Below are 15778 nucleotides of genomic sequence, written 5' to 3'. Positions count from 1 at the left end.
TGGTGTTTTTGAAACTTGAAAGCTTTGATGAAACTCCAAACAAAGTGGGAAAGGTGAGCACGGGCCATGAGAATCCACTCCAATCTTGGCTCAAGGCGTTGTCAGCCCCCACCAGGAATTAGTCGTCTAGTGACTTAGGAGCAAGGCCTTTGTCTTCTCCAAGTCGACAACAGCATCTCAAAATATCCGTGCCACCATCAATGAATACGGTCGGGCATCCGGTGCCCATTCGCTCGCACGCATCGCATGGCATGTTGAGAGCACTCATACGCGAGAGCAGATACGAATTTGTCGATTCGAGGTGACCGCCACCGCCATCCATAAAACCCGACGCCCTTTACTCATCGGTGGAACCCCGCCGCCCGCCTTCGTCCTCTCTGTCTTACCGCATCTCGCGCGCCACTCCATCCCACCCCAACTCTAAGTCACGATGCCCGACGGTGCAAGTATCGCTGGCCGGAGCCTGGTATCGGCCGACAGCCCCAACACTGATGTTGGCTCCATCACGAGCGCCCAGGACGGCTACGATCCGCAGCAAATATTGGCGCTTGCGCGCCATCCTCCTCCCGGCGCCTCCGTCTATTCACCCTCGGCAATCCCATCAAACGCCCTCAATCCGCGCAGCTGTGTGACATGCAGGAGGAGGAAGGTTCGCTGCGATAAGCACATGCCATGTTCGAATTGCTGCCGAGCTCAGATACCATGTATCTTCCCCGCCCCCGGCCGCGCTCCTCGTCGTCCGCGCCCCAAAGACCCCAATGCCCCGGCCAAGCAACCGTCGAGTGAACGAGAGTTGGAATTGATGAGGCGCTTGCGGAAACTTGAGGGAATTGTGGAGGAGCTCAGCGGTCAGATCGAAGTGGAAGCAGCGCGCAGCGCCGGAAACTCTCCCGAGGGGACGACGGCGTACAACAGTGGACAAGACCATTATACACCTGGGGGGAGACCAACTGCTCCTGCTTATTCCACCAGCCATGCTACTGTCACCGCCAACGTCACCACGCCCGACATCCCGAAGGCGCCAACAAGAGCTATTTCCGGGACGGCTATTTCCGAGCCGGACCGGCTTGGCAAGCTTTCACCGGATGTGCACAAGCAATTCGGACGCTTGATGTTGAACGAGCGAGGAGGCACACGTTATGTGTCCAGCGGGCTTTGGTCCAGTATTACGGATGAGGTATGTAATTATTAAGATGCCACAACTGGCGTTATGTCCATGCCAGGCTAACACTCTCAAAGCTGGACGAGATCAGAAGGGAATCCGAACACTTTCACGATGAGTCAGAAGACTCGGACGACGAAGCTACCCCCGAGTCCTCTGAGCATGTAAAACCTTCGGTCCTATCTCATCAATCTTGGATTATGGGCTATAGCTCGTCCGAAGTTGATCTCAGGCCTCTGCACCCATTACCATCTCAGATCCCGTTTATTTGGCAGGTATTCCAGGAAAATGTTGATCCGATCCTCAAGGTGCTCCATGTTCCCACCATGAACAAGCTCATTCGAGATTTCCGACGCAACCTAGACACTCTCACGCCCTCCACCGAGGCCTTGATGTTTTCCATCTATTACGCATCCATAACATCTTTGGATGAAGAAGAGGTATGGTCACGCACTGTTACTCCTATCCGCCACCACTATGCTCACACTCCTTTCAGGTGCGACGTAATTTCGATGCCGAGAAGGATGTTCTACTTCAAAAATATCGCTTCGCATTGGAACAAGCACTTGGCAAAGCTAACCTCTTAACGACGCCGGATCTGGTGGTGGCACAAGCATTCCTTCTGTTCTTGGTCCTTGTTCGTCGACACGATGATACAAGGTTTGCCTGGACTTTGACAGGGCTTCTGATCAGGATCAGCCAAGCATTGGGACTCCACCGCGACGGGACCCATTTCGACAACATCACGCCTTTTGAGATTGAGATGCGAAGAAGGCTTTTTTGGGCTGTCTGCGTGCTGGATCTTAGATCAGCCGAGGATCAAGGGACGGACCTTACTGTTGTGGACCAGACATTCGATACGCAATACCCCATGAACATCAACGACACCGACATCTCCCCAGAGAGCAAATGTCTCCCCGAACCGCGGGTTGGAACTACCGACATGACCTTTTCGTTGATCCGATACGAGATGTGCTCCTTGGCCAGAAGCTTGCACACCATGTCTTCGGCCATGGCAACAGTAAACCCCCGTGAGGCGGGCGTTTCGCTTGAAGAGCGGGAAAAAATGCTGGTAGACACTCAACGACGCGTAGAGGAACAATATCTCAAGGACAGTTCAGAGCCCATGTACTGGGCAGCCGCCAACATCACGCGGGTCATCTGTGCCAAGATGATGCTTGTCATATACCAGCCAGTTTTGTTTCCGGGTCCGGGCAATGAGTATCTTACAGACGAAGTGCGAGGTCGTCTGTTCAATGCCTCTCTCGAGGTATTTGAGTACGCTCATATTTTGAACACGGACGAAAGGTGCAAGCAATGGCGATGGCTCTTCCAGACCTATAGCCAGTGGCATGCAGTCGCTTACACCCTGATCGAGGTGTCTCATAGGCCATGGGGTCCAAAAGCTGAGCGTGCTTGGACAGCGTTGAATCTAAGGTTCGCAGCTCCCAATTCTGCCGAACTAGAGAAGCTTGCGGGCCATCATGCGGTGTGGGTGCCCTTGAGGAAGTTGTACGACAAGGCAGCAAAACACCGTGCAGCTGAGATTGCGCGACTTCAAAACGACCCCGACGCTGCACGGGAGCTGGAATTGAGGGACCGCTGTAACACAACTCCTACCAGCATTCGCGAAATCCCGGGATCGATGAAACGTGTGATGGCTCTCGAACAGTGGCGCAAATTGGTCAATGCACCACCTCTGCCACAGGAGTTGCTGGACGAACAAGCAGAAGAGGCCCATGAACCGACACAATCAGGGACATCGGCTTCTCGAGGGCAGCACCAGCAACTAGCCGGCCAAGCCCAACCAATACTCTCACAACTGAATAACAATACCCACGTGAGGATGGCGACTAAGCCCGAGGTCATGGACTACATTGACTCGGCCATGAGCAACTCTACCCCCTTTGTCTCAACAGACTTCGCTCCCTTATTTTACGGGGACATGGCCGATTATGTTCACCATACCCAGGCCTTTGGATATCCTCCATCCGGACTGGACTTCAATGCGGCCCCCACACCGAACTACAACAACTCTACTTCGTCGTTAGGAACACCGGTACAGCTACAGCCACAACGTCAGCAGGCACAGCAGCAACATCTCCAACAGCAGCAGCAGCAACAGCAACAACAACAACAACAACAGCAACGCGGCATGCAGCAGTCCCCGCAGCAACTGGAGCAGGTGCCCCCTTGGATGTGGCCCATCAACACAGGATCGCCTGATTTCCTGCGGATGCCGAACATGGGTAGTTTGGACGATGTAGATATGAACGTAGACGAGGGCTTTGACTGGAAAAACTGGCAGGAGAGTCTGGGGAGATATGAACTGGAGACGACGGGCGGGAGGACGAGCAGTACGTGGGGGCCTGGCATTTGAGGTGCTCACGTAGCAGATGGAAAGAAGAAGACGCATGGAAATGGGGTTGGGTGCAAAGCATTGTGCATGATGTGTGGACATTGATGGTGGCTTATTTTGTGTTGCAACTGGAAAAAGTATGTAAGGTGGCACTACCTTGTTGATTGATAGATACCCGGATGGATACTTAGATGAGACGGAAATTATAGACAGATAGGCGACTTGTAATAATTAGATTGAATTGCATAACTGTCGATGGAAAGACGTACAAGCTGTACTGGGCATGGTGAAGCGATATAATCTTGATTATACTCCTGATTATCTATTAACCCAGCATATCTGGACATAAACAAAGCTTTAGTTTTGGTCTCCTTCACATCATGCAAGTTTTGTGTGGATCACAGTTGCTGAATTCGGTGTTCACAATGTCGAGTAGAACAGACAAAAAAACAACGGGTTTGTCACCTCATGCTTCGTAGATTCATACCCAAGTAGATAGATCAAATATACATGACCATTTATCAACACACATTCTTCCAAACTTCTATCATTTCCGAAATTACCCTTTCATCGTTTCTCTGTTGCACCCGCAGGTGAACAACAACCTTGGAGGTATGTAAATTGCATGACGCCGCAACGCCCAACGCTAAATGTGAGATCCTTTCCTCCCAAAATTCCAATCCTCCAAGATAACAATATGTCATGATGGTATCATATCCCTTTTCTGTCCAAAAAAAAAAAACCAAAAAAAAAAACCACATCATATCCGGAAAGCGCAGTATAAACAAAACCCACATATCCAAAAACCTATTTACGCCCATTTGCCCAACAAGCTCATGACTGCCAAGCCAACCACCATGGAAATCAACCCCAGAGCGGTCTTCAGCGGCCCAGAATTGGTCATCTCCCCTCCCAACATCCAGTCGTGAGCCCACATCTCCACCACACCTACCCACACGAGGATACCGGCTGAGAAGGCATCGAGGGTGCCAATAGCGATGATAGTCGAAGGGTCGTTGCCGTTGAATGTGTGAAGAACGCCGATACCGATGCCCATGCCGATAGGTGTGACCAAGGCGAAAGCCAAGGCAAGCATGAGCTTCTTGAAGATGGAGACGTGAGGGGTGAGTTCGCCCGCAGTGGTGCTGTTCTCGGAGGACGAAACGCTTCCGCTCTTGGCCGTCTTGTGCGCATCAGGGAGGGCGAGGTGGTCGTGGCCGTGTTCGTGGTTGTGGCCTTCCTTGGGAGCATGGGCAACGATTTCTCCGGCGGGGGCGATCTCAGCGGCGGGCTTTGGCTCGGGGTGGTAGTGCGCATGACCCGGACCGTGACCGTGGCCGTGAACGCCGCTGTGGGTAGTGGCAGCGCTGGGGTGACCGAGGGCGGCGATGCGGGTGCCAAGAGCGATGCCTTCGAACATTTGGTGGAAAACAATGACGGCAAACAGGGTGCCAAAGAAGGAATCACCGGCGACGACTACAGTGAGGCCGATAAGAAGGGAGTGGAAGATGACCCCGGCTTCAAGAACGGTGATGTTGACCATGTCGGTTTTGCCTGGGGCCGGGCCTTGCTGCTCACCGTCGCTGGAAACAGCCTTGTGGGCCTGTTGCTTGGCTTGGTGCCATTGGACGAAACGAACGCCAAGATACTCGATGAGGAAGGAGAGGAAGATGCCTGCCATGAGGATGGCAGAGGCTGTGGCTTCGTACTGCAGCTTGCCGAGGCATTCGTTCTGGAACATTAGTACAGCATGAGTGTAGAGGTGGACAAAAGCGGTCGAGATGATGACGCCAGTGCCGAACTGTCTGAGAATGGTGAATACGATATGGTTGGGCGACACAAAGGATGAGATGAGAATGGGAGTGAAGACACCAATGGAGCTGGTAGCCAACATGACGAACAACAAGCCAACACGAAGCTTGATGTTGTAGTCACGCTGCGTTCTTTCGCAGGTGTTGGCAACCTTCTCGCCCCCTTTGCCGACGCAATGCTCGACGCCAGCGTGGAAGTGGCAATCAAGTTCCTCCGAGTCTTCATGACCGTGGTCGTCGTGGTCCTCCTCAGCGGTGGCCAGGGTGATCTCAACTTCCTCTCCGGTTGGGCCATTGCAGTATGTCTCAGCACCATGGGCATGGCAACCGGTAAACTGTGCTGGGAGATCTTGTGTAGCAGTAGCAGTGACAGTTGTGTGGACCTTATACTCGGTTGCCCCGTGCATACAAAGGCTTCAAGGCCTTGTCAGCGGTGGATCAATAATGGAGCGGTTGGAGGTTGTACTTACAGCTCAGACCCGTGGAGATGGCACGCGCTAACGGCAGTCAAGCTCGAACTGCCAGTCACCGTTGGGGACGCTGTTACCGCAGGTGCCGTAGCGGCAGCAAGGACAATTTCTACCTCATCAGACTTTGGTCCTACACTGTACCTATAGGGTAGACCTTTTAGCAAACCGTGTATGGTGAGACCTATGGAGGGCGAGTGCTTACGTCTTTGCGCCGTGTGGATGGCAATCCGTGTATGAGGCGGCAGTCTCGGAGCCAACAATGCGAAACTCTGTGACTCCGGCTTGACAATAATAATTAGTACCGTGGGCGTGGCACTCTGACACAGCAGTGACGGTTGCTTGCGCAACTACTCTGGCAGGATCTGTCACGACATGACGGGCGTCGATTGGTGAAGGGCTTGCTGAGACGAGGCTAAGAGATGGAGAGGCTAACAGTCCATAGAGGAGCGACGCCCGTATGGCAGGCAGGCTTTGAAACATGATGTGATAGAAGGTATGTAACCGAAGACGAAGGGTGATGCTGCTGCTGTGAACCTGTCGGAGCGGGAGGCTGCGCTCGATATAGATATGGGCGTACAAAGCGCGGGATAGCACAGGGGATTATAAAGCGAGGCAATTGAGGGGGTATCTTTGGTTGCTTCTCCTCAGCTCATGTCCTGGCTCGTGGGGGGCTACACAGAACAGTGACGGTGGGAGTGGCTGCCAAGTTCCAGGTCTTGCAGCAGCTGTGTCCACAAATCGAGCCGTCAAGGTTGTGACTGACCGTCAAGGTGCACAGCAGGTTGCGGTCGTGGCGTGGGCGTCCTGTAGGTAGCCGTAGTCTTATGCGCGAAGCACAAGTTACTCGCGTGGTCGTGGGCCGTCTGGTACCTGGCGTAGGTTCGAATTCCGGGGAAGGGAAAGAGACGATAGAAGACTGGGAACACGGGATAGCCACGAGGGAAGGAGAGAAAAGGACGTGGGGATCGCTGAGATGGGAAAATTCAGCGCATAGAGGGGCTCATGGAGGGGCCTTGGATGGAGTCGTTGCGTGCTCGAATCCCGTTTGCTCCATGGGCTCCATGGGCTCCATGGTGGCTCCAAGACCAACTCCACCACGCGAATCCCAGACTGGCTGCTGCGGGTGAGTGGCCGAGTTGGGCGACATGCGACGAAATCCACATCGTCAAGGGCGGGATTGAGCAAGAAAAAAAAAAATCTCTTTGTGTTGATTGGCTGAAACGATGCCCAGAACTGCAAGCAATCTTGAGCTGCCCATCAAGGTGCCCGGCAAATGCGCGGCGGGCTCTGGCGGGCTGAGAACCTTGATGGCCATCGCTAACAAAAGCCAAGGCTACGAGACCCGCTCTGTCTTCTGGTCCACCCTTCCACGCTGGTCAAAGCCCATCAGGTTTGGAAAGACATGACAAGCCCACGCCCCATTCCAACACCTCGACTTTGTTACACAAACAAACGAGGACCACTGATCGTCTGTCCAAAGCCTGCATTTCACTACAACACTGTCTTGCTCAAAGCGGACCTGTCAGGCTAAACCCATCGGTTAACCAATGTCTTGGAGTGTCTTGGCAGCAAACGGCACCACTTCGCGGCCAATGGTTCGTTTGAAATTCATCTGATGCCAGCCGTCCCACTTGCCATGCTGTCTCGAATGACGGCAGCAGTCCCTATTTTTGACTGGGTACATGGGAGTTTCGGTGAGGTGATGGGCGGCATTGGGGCAGCGCATGAACATTGAGGGTGGCATGGTGACATGGGATGGTTGGCTGTGGCTGGCTGTATTACCTCGCTTTAAAGACCGTCTTATAACGCAGAGAGGCATCCGGTCCATCCCATCTCGCCCGTACACCTTCAGTCTCACCTGCCCGTCCACCCAAACCCCAAGACTCACCGCAAGCCAAGATGAAGGCCGTCACGTATGCCGCTTTGCTGTTGGGTGCTTTGTCCACCGCTTTGGGGCAGACCACGGCCGATCCCGGACCATCTCCCACCGAGTCCATCGGCTGTGTGCCTCACAATGACCACTGGTAAGCTTTGGTTTTAATTAGTGCTGTAAGCTTGAAGGCATACTAACCTCACTACTTCAGGGACTGTGAGGGACCCAGGGTCACCGATGCTGTCGTGACTACCGGGACGGCCACTGGCGCAGCTCCTGTAGTCACCACGGGTGCAGCTCACCATGATCACGACAGTGATGGTGATGACCATGACCATGATCATGACCACACCGACGATGAGGATGACCACACTGATGCTCCCGGCACTGGTAGCATCAAGCCCAGCCCTACCGAATCATATGGATGTGAGGCTCATGGAGATCACTGGCACTGCGATGGTCATCGTACTGCTTCGTCCACTCTTATCGCAGTCACTACTACAAACACCGGCGCCGACTCCGAGGCCGCCACCACCACCACCTCCACCTCGACTGCTGGCGCTGCCCAGATCACTGGCCTCAGCCTTGCCGCCGGTGTTGCTGCCATCGTTGCCATGGCTCTCTAAGTTTAGGGGGGGTAAATACCAGCAAATAGCCACCGACTGTATTTTGACATGTATCATTTATCTCTTGTAATCCTTAACAAAGTTTGATGCAAAGGACATCTCGCCAGTGATGCTGGGCTGTCAGGATTGGCTGAACAAGCTTCCTATCCAGCAGGAAAGACAGATAGTTCAAATACTTAAATAATATTACAATATAATGGTTCAACACCACTTCCTGCGAAATGTCTTTCGTTCTTTTCACCGAGGTGTGAACTGCACAATTGGATGCTTCTGGTAGAAAACCTGTCTAGAAGCTGTGGAACTACATGATATCAGACTCTGACCGGACATGACAGAATTTTGTAAGATCTGATAAAGGGGGCTGCCCTTGGCCTCCAGTCTATTTTTCACGAGCATTGATACAACGTCAAAACTTGGATGGATGAGATGTCAAGAACCTGAGATCTTGATTCGGCGGCTCCACCATCATCAAGTTGCCGCCTGCTACGAATACCACAAAATGCACTCGACTCTCATGTTGTTCGATGCCCCTTCCAGAAGCTTTCACAAATCTCACTCCAGACCTGAGAACCTGGGATCCCTTCTATCTAGAAATTGCTGTCAAGCAGTGACTTGCATCTGTCATGTCAATCAAACAATGTCCCGCGCAGTGAGAACCTTGATGGCCCACGGTTCCGATGGCGCTAGCAAAGATAGGGCAGGAAGCATCCCACGCCTCAGCACAGACCGCCAAGCGGGCCTGCCGCCCTAGCTGAATTCTTGCGTCAGCGAAGAAAACGGAAAGCCAAGAGCGAAGCCCAACCTCTTCTTCCAACATCGCTCTTGCCCAACTCGGATCCTAACTGATAAGAAAATAAGAATGCCAAAGATAAAGCAAAATATCACCCTGGAAAGATAAAACAACATTAACAATGACACGGTAGCATCTAACGTCACATCCCTCATCGCATTGCTCCGGTTTGGAGAAGAGATTGCCCCTCCTTCTTCATCAGATGGAATTCCCTTGTCGCATGACCCATCCATCAAACAGTCGGAAATGTCAAAATGCCGCCTTGTCTGTCTGTCAACGCTGCATTTATTGCCTGCAGGAAACCCCGAGATCGCGCAGCTGAAGCGTCGTCTTACCACCCTCCTCATCCGACAGCGGAACAGGATCATAGGCTGAGATGGAGGGTCAGGAGGACAATCATGTACGTTCTTGATCGTCCGGGACAGATGGGTCCGAATAAATATCTTGGGCCGACTCGACATCTCTTCTAAACTTGGGCCACACCACTACGGACCGTATTTCTGTGCCAGCATGTGTAGGACGATGACTTTTGGTGACCGACGACGTCTCAAGAAACCTTGGCACAGAGAACCCGATTCACCTCCGTGAGCAAAGTATTTGGACCATTCATGACAGAGGGTTTTTAAGTACAATTTCATTGGGTTGGATTGTCATGAAGAGTGCCCAAGGAACAGCTGACTCAGCTTGACGTTCACCGACTAGTTCGCCGCTTCACCGTCGGAGCCTTCTCCGGTGATGAGGTATTTTCGGAATCGACATCCAGGATGTCCGGCACGTGGAGCGAAAAATCGCTTGTGACATCTCAATAATAATTTTACACTTAACGACAAAATAACCACCAATCATAAGTTTAACATCTGGAAAAAATTCAAAATATTTAAAGGCTTCTGAAGAATAAACCTATACCTTTAGATTTGGCAAAAAAAAAAAAAATACTTGGTAGTTAAAGGGTAGTGTAACTGAGTAAGGTCGAAATTAAATTACACGAGCAATTTTTCGCCCCACGCGTCCGGGAAGAGCAATACTGTGTAAAATAAATACCCCGTGACGATCGGTGCATGGAGCGGAGCAGAACGGCGCTATCTTCTCAAAACTCCGAGTCCCAGGCACCGAGACTCGGCTGGCTCCGGTGAGACTTGTCTTCGCTGGAGCCCACCGCTCAGCACCGACCTTTGACTTCTTATTTTTGGTTCATGTGACTATCTGACTGTCTCAGGCACGAAGAACGATGACAGCCCCGATTGCAAGCTTCCTGACGTTTATCGATGAACTTGATGAACAGGTGGAGCCTAACCTCACCGGCGCCCCGCATGTTCCTTGCACAGGACAACCAAACTCCCAGAGTTGGTTGAGTTCTCCTGCATTGCTGGCTTTTTTTGCCTACTCTTCGAGTCTCCTCAACTCTCAACTTGAGGACTGGCTGTGTTGTTCTGTCCCTTCAACGCGCAACATATATTCGGGTCTCAATGCTCCAGATGCTGCATGTTCAGGCGCCTACCCCACTCAGGCTCACCAAATGGCCAGCTCAACACTCACCATTCTTCCATGGACTTCGAGGATTTGTGACACTATGGATTAGAAATCTAAGCCTTTGGGCTTTGAGAAGAGAACAAAGAGTAAGTTTGCTCCACGTGTTGGGTCGTGGGCTGAGGCCTCTTATCAGCTCGTTGACCACCAGGGAGCAATGAGCGTCAAGAACCAGATACGTGCCGTCGCCAAAGCCCCCTCGGAGGTTCATCTTGTGCCGTGCATCAGGTTCGGAGCAAATCTTTTGAGAAGAAAAATAAGAAAGAGGGGGCCAGCCGTTCCATTAATACCTGATTGAAACTCTGGTAATTGACGACTGACAATGGAACTGTTGTCGTTGTGGTGGGTGGGCTCATGGCATCAATGGAGTGCCAGAACTGCCAGCAGGCTTCGAAGCTAGCAACAAAAGAAGCATAGCGTGCTCGGCGGGCAGCTCTCGCGGAGAATTACTGGCTGGTCGAGATGCCAGCAAAATCGGCATTTTTCCCTCGCTGCAAGAAGACGTGTTTGAGGTTAAAGCGAAGGTCTGGTCGAACAACTGGAGCCACGCGATTGGCCAGTGTGGCAACGATCGCACAACAGAGCACAAGTTGGGCAAAGAGTCACCCGCTCAGCTTTGGGAGAGGAAAAAGGCGAGATGGTACTAATATCGTGATCCAGACTGCTTGGGCCGAGCTCTTCAACAGAAAGATTCAACTTTGCCGCTGCACCTCGATCGAACTATCGACGACGACAACGACACCGACGTCACCAGTCTCACACACCCTTGCGATATTTTGACGACTGCAAATATCACCAACACCGGCGGCACAACTCACATCAAAATCAACGACATGCCAAATCTAGTATCAGTCGACGTCTCGGTCACAGATGACCGGGTCAGCCTCGTCTTCTCTCACAAAACCGTGGCAGCCGCCTACGCCTCCTACCTCAAAGCGGAAGACGCCCAGCAACAACAACGAGCATCCTCCTTTTCCCCACACCACTCCCCACAGCTCAACAACCACAACCCATACCGCACACTTCACAACAATCCTCTGAGCGGCTACCACCGCGCTCCTCAGTTCTCCCCTACCACAAAGGAAGTCACATTCTTCCTCCCCTCCTTCATCACCTGGTTCATCACCTGCCGGTTACCCGACGACGAGGATGCCGTGACCTTCAGCTTCATCGACGCGGACGAACAAGTGGCCACCAAGTGGGCTGAGAGCATGCTCCTCTTTGAGTTGGTACCTCCCAACCCTTACGACGACGTGAAGCAGCTGCATGTGAGGAGGCTGTGGAACAAGGCGAAGTTGCTCAATCTCCTGGAGGATCTTCAGCAACATCAGCAGCAAGCCAGACCTGGTAGTGGTGGTCCGTGGCAGCAGGGCGGTCCAGTTCAGGGGTTGAATGCTGGGTTTCACGCGGGTGCCGGGTATGGCGGGTATGCCGCTAGCGGAGGAAAGACCAACTCGACCGTGACGAGCCCGAGAGGCAGCGTGAGGGGCAGCCCGACTAGTCCCGGAGGGCAGGGAGGATACAGCAGGATGAATCACGGCCCCAATAACGGACAGGTGAACGGACTTGGTGTTGGCCACGCTGGGCAGAAAAGAGCAAGGGATGTGTGGTGGTGACTAGTGTTTTTGTCTTTTTGCACGACTTTCAAGATGGTGGAAAAATGGGTTTGATGGATTTTGGTTTAGCGACGGGCGTTGGTGATTTTTTTCAACAACAACAGCAACAACAACAACAACAACAACAACAACAATTCTGGTTTGGCGGGATCGGGGTGTTCTCGGGCATACATCATGGCATGGCGTGGTGGGCTTTTGGATACGATACCCTACTTTTTCTTTTCTTGCTTATTACATCTTGGCCTGCTTGAAGCAGACCTGCGACTTGGCACATACTGCCGGCTTTTCTTTTGTCATGAATTCAGAGATGGAGCTTGGGGAGGACAAGCTGGGTGGAAGCCAGGACAAAACAGAACTGGCTGGCCTTGCTTATATAGTCCAACAAGACAACTTGTTCCATGGCTGCTTGTGGCCTTTTTACCGTGCTTTTGATTCCCTGCTGGTGTGAAGTTGACTTGTGCCCAACCCAGAACTGGCTGTTCAAAGTTCCCACAAACACTCAAGAAACAGCAAGAAAGTCATTGGTTCTCGGTCCGACAACCCAGGTACTACTCGGATCTCACATTTGGAAAAAAAAAAAAATTACATTTCAGGGTCAGGGTTGATGGCGGTAGAAGCAAGGTTTGACTGGCGCGGCCTGGCGATCAAAAAGGGGGCTGTGCAAACCAACAAAGAACCAAAGATGCACTTGGGTACAACAGTCTTGACCAGACTGTTGGGCCCAACCATAAACATCAGAGCAACTCAGAAAATACCGGTCAAGGTGACAGAAATGAGTTGTAAAGGGCAAAGTAGAAATCTTTGTAAATACTCAAAGCTTATCATCATTGTTGTCAAGATCTGTCAAAGTGTTGTTGAGTGCTGACATGTTGGCTCCACGGCGGAGGAGGCTGAGCAACCGGATTTCCCACCTCCCGTCGTGCATTTGGCTCCCTCGTCATCGTCCACTGCCCCGGATCCTGAGTTGCCATTGCGTATTCGCCATTGCGGTCGGGGGCGCGGCTGATCTTCAGCCCCATGGGCCTTTTTGTTAGTTTTGGCCTTGTGTCCCGGCCCTCTCAGAGCCCGCCACGACTAATGCGCGCAAGATATTCCCGGCTCCGTTCTTTGTCAAGTGAGGATCGTAAGGGACTGAGCCACACCAATTCTCCGCACACTCATTACAAGATGAGGATGTAAAAGTGGCGCTTCCCAGTCTGTCTGTCGGCTCTTGATCGGTTTCTACCTCAGCCGTTCCCCCTACTAAAACCAAGCCATCTATATTCACATCAAGTCGGGGCAACGTTTGTCGGGTGATTTTGTCTAAGCCCCCGTTTGGTGAGTGATTTGAAAAGGACGGGTGAAAGGTTATATCAACGCTACCGCCCCCCTTTTTACTTCCTTCTGCCGCTTTGCCGGTGGCCCATTGCTACAAAGTCTTGGACGCATCAGTGCAGAACCAAAATACCCCCGAATACATCACCACAATGGCAACAACAACAACCGAAACAATAAACACTCACAAAAAGACCCTGCCGCTTAGTGGGGAATACTGGGCCCAATTTGAAGTTCCGCTTTCCTTACGGGTTCCACGAACACCAGGACCAAATCAAACCGAAATGCCATCTAAACGCTTCAGCATACCCCGTTTTTCTCTTCAACCGCGAGATTCATCGTCATCCCTTTCCGATGCAACTTCAAAGCCCACGCAGAAAAAGGAAAAAATGCGCCACGACAATCTCCCCCCGTTGGTCATACCCCGAAGAAACTCCTCACACCAAGCTTTGCTTCTTCAACTCCAAGTCATCTCCGTCCCAGGGGCAGTCACGCTGAAGAAAACCTCGTCGGACCAATCAATCCAAAAGCGACAACCCCAAAGACCTCATCAACCCCCCTACCAACACTACCAACACGAACGAGTCTACAACAAACCAGCAACAGATCCCTCTTCACAAAGGGTATCCTCCGCCCAATGCCCAGTCATCAGACCGGTCCCCATCCCCATCCCCGACCTCCCACCCGTCCCCCCTGTCCCCCTCAGCAACTACCCCCCAAACTCCTCCACCACCCGCCGCCTTTCCCAGGTCATCAAGCGAGCCCGCAGCAGGAGCAAAAGCCGGGACCGTCGCAAATCCACCAAACCAGCCGAACCAATCCCCGAAACCCCCTTTCTGGCCTCTGCACCCTACGGAACAGGCAACAAGCTCAACCCGGGCGCCCCCTTCTTGAATGATGCCCCTATCGTCGTCGAGCCAGAAACCCCCTTTCTGGCGCTGAGACTAGAGAGGAACATGAACGGTCCCTCTTTTGAAGACGACGATTTTCTTGCCGTGATGAGCAAGGGTGGTAAGACGCCGCCTGACTCGGCCATGACGATGGGGAGTTTCCTCTCGCAGTATAAATACCCGCCTGTGACGAATCAACAGCGTCTGGTGCAGTCGCCTATTGGGTATGGCGAGGGGGAGGATGCAAGGGCTGTTTTGCCTAGTCAGAGTCCGAAGAAGGGGTCTAGGGACTCAGAGTGGGTGCAGAAAGAGAAGGCGTTGAAACGGTCGAGTGCGGTTTGTGGTGGGGTGAGGAGCTTGAATGAGAAGGATGGTATGAGTCCTCGGGTGGCGGGGAATGGGTTTTCTGCTGGGGGAGGGAGGCCGGTGTCGTTGCCGCCGTGGAGTAAGATTCTGCCGACGGGGCCAAGGAAGTCGGGGGAGGTGAATATGGCAGAGATGTATGCGAGGATGGATCCTGAGAGTGGCCATGGGGCGAGGGGACAGGGGAGGGAGAAACAGCTGGTGGAAGTGAACGAGGAAAAGGCGGAGAGGATGGATAGCTTTAATAGTGTTATCTATTCGGAGACGTGCGTGGCTCATGATTTGGATGGGAGGGAAGAGTGGAGGAGGTCGAGGGCGGTTAGTCAGAAGGAACCGGAGCAGGAGTTGGTGGATGAGTTTGGGGAGAGGGAAAAGGATGCTTTGAAGGAGTTGTTAGAGTATATGGATTCGATTTTGGGACCGACTGACAATCCTCCCATGAGGTCGGGTGCCAGGTGTATTGGTGGTGATTGGAGCAAGGAGCAGAGTTGGTGGAGGGATGTGAGGAGGAGCTTGCAGTAAATTCTCGGCTTGGAGCGGCAATAACCTCATTGGTATGTAAATAAACATCACAGTTGTCTATCTTTGGGGAAATTCATCCAGTAATCATTCGGGCCTCTATCATTGCGACTGAAGGTCATCTTATATCCATGGGATGCATAAAGTTGTGACGTACACATAGTGTGAAGAAAATGTACTCAGAAAAGCCGTCATGAAAAGATGATCTTTGCTTAAAATATGTAGTTGACTGAACCTCTATCAGGGAGATGGCTTGCACCTGTGTTTCTATAGGAGATTGGGCCCCAAGTGATTCAAACAGTCACGGTCACAGCCTGGCAGTTGAGTTCTACAGGGACTTACAGGCCTACTTGCTCCCACTAGCCACTATACAATCACTGAATGGCCCTCTCGGCCTGCTAAACACGACCATGTCGTCGTCTGCTGCCTTGAAGCGCCACATTTCCTTGATTCCCACC

At 52.3% G+C, this 15778-nt stretch overlaps 6 protein-coding genes across 6 annotated transcripts; 5 read left to right on the top strand and 1 right to left on the bottom strand.

Annotated features, from left to right (window-relative positions):
• Positions 1-77: 77 nt before the first annotated feature.
• On the top strand, positions 78-3779 carry QC763_101340 (uncharacterized protein). Its single transcript, XM_062906681.1, has 3 exons — positions 78-1177; positions 1240-1602; positions 1659-3779. The coding sequence occupies exons 1-3, from the start codon at positions 431-433 to the stop codon at positions 3540-3542; spliced, it is 2994 nt and encodes a 997-aa protein (XP_062769558.1). The 5' UTR covers positions 78-430; the 3' UTR covers positions 3543-3779.
• Positions 3780-3954: 175 nt separating this feature from the next.
• On the bottom strand, positions 3955-6811 carry ZRT1 (high-affinity Zn(2+) transporter zrt1). The gene is made up of 3 exons (XM_062906680.1): positions 6005-6811; positions 5803-5943; positions 3955-5746 (listed from the first exon to the last, which is right to left on the bottom strand). The coding sequence occupies exons 1-3, from the start codon at positions 6280-6282 to the stop codon at positions 4333-4335; spliced, it is 1833 nt and encodes a 610-aa protein (XP_062769557.1). The 5' UTR covers positions 6283-6811; the 3' UTR covers positions 3955-4332.
• A 362-nt stretch (positions 6812-7173) lies between these two features.
• Positions 7174-8519, top strand: QC763_101320 (uncharacterized protein). Its single transcript, XM_062906679.1, has 2 exons — positions 7174-7826; positions 7887-8519. The coding sequence occupies exons 1-2, from the start codon at positions 7702-7704 to the stop codon at positions 8299-8301; spliced, it is 540 nt and encodes a 179-aa protein (XP_062769556.1). The 5' UTR covers positions 7174-7701; the 3' UTR covers positions 8302-8519.
• Positions 8520-10174: 1655 nt separating this feature from the next.
• QC763_0001750 (uncharacterized protein) lies at positions 10175-10866 on the top strand (the record flags this gene model as incomplete). The annotated part of the gene is made up of 2 exons (XM_062905062.1): positions 10175-10707; positions 10813-10866. Exons 1-2 carry the CDS (start codon positions 10558-10560, stop codon positions 10864-10866), a joined length of 204 nt encoding a protein of 67 aa, XP_062769555.1. The 5' UTR covers positions 10175-10557.
• Positions 10867-11451: 585 nt separating this feature from the next.
• QC763_101310 (uncharacterized protein) lies at positions 11452-12234 on the top strand (the record flags this gene model as incomplete). Its single annotated transcript, XM_062906678.1, has 1 exon — positions 11452-12234. One exon carries the CDS (start codon positions 11452-11454, stop codon positions 12232-12234), a length of 783 nt encoding a protein of 260 aa, XP_062769554.1.
• Positions 12235-13700: 1466 nt separating this feature from the next.
• QC763_101300 (uncharacterized protein) lies at positions 13701-15323 on the top strand (the record flags this gene model as incomplete). Its single annotated transcript, XM_062906677.1, has 1 exon — positions 13701-15323. One exon carries the CDS (start codon positions 13701-13703, stop codon positions 15321-15323), a length of 1623 nt encoding a protein of 540 aa, XP_062769553.1.
• Between the last annotated feature and the right edge of the window lie 455 nt (positions 15324-15778).

Source organism: Podospora pseudopauciseta, chromosome 1 (assembly GCF_035222475.1).
Source record: "Podospora pseudopauciseta strain CBS 411.78 chromosome 1, whole genome shotgun sequence".
In the NCBI taxonomy this organism is placed as follows: Eukaryota; Fungi; Ascomycota; class Sordariomycetes; order Sordariales; family Podosporaceae; genus Podospora; species Podospora pseudopauciseta.
This window is presented reverse-complemented; position numbering and strand designations above follow the sequence as displayed.

Bases quoted from the DNA above. Each gene is read 5' to 3' on its own strand.
- QC763_101340 (XM_062906681.1), top strand. From the start codon at position 431: ATGCCCGACGGTGCAAGTATCGCTGGCCGGAGCCTGGTATCGGCCGAC. The intron at 1,178-1,239 runs GTATGTAATTAT...ACACTCTCAAAG, and splicing joins GGTCCAGTATTACGGATGAG to CTGGACGAGATCAGAAGGGA. The intron at 1,603-1,658 runs GTATGGTCACGC...CACTCCTTTCAG, and splicing joins CATCTTTGGATGAAGAAGAG to GTGCGACGTAATTTCGATGC.
- ZRT1 (XM_062906680.1), bottom strand. From the start codon at position 6,282: ATGTTTCAAAGCCTGCCTGCCATACGGGCGTCGCTCCTCTATGGACTG. The intron at 5,944-6,004 runs GTAAGCACTCGC...TCTACCCTATAG, and splicing joins CATCCACACGGCGCAAAGAC to GTACAGTGTAGGACCAAAGT. The intron at 5,747-5,802 runs GTAAGTACAACC...AAGGCCTTGAAG, and splicing joins CATCTCCACGGGTCTGAGCT to CCTTTGTATGCACGGGGCAA.
- QC763_101320 (XM_062906679.1), top strand. From the start codon at position 7,702: ATGAAGGCCGTCACGTATGCCGCTTTGCTGTTGGGTGCTTTGTCCACC. The intron at 7,827-7,886 runs GTAAGCTTTGGT...TCACTACTTCAG, and splicing joins GTGCCTCACAATGACCACTG to GGACTGTGAGGGACCCAGGG.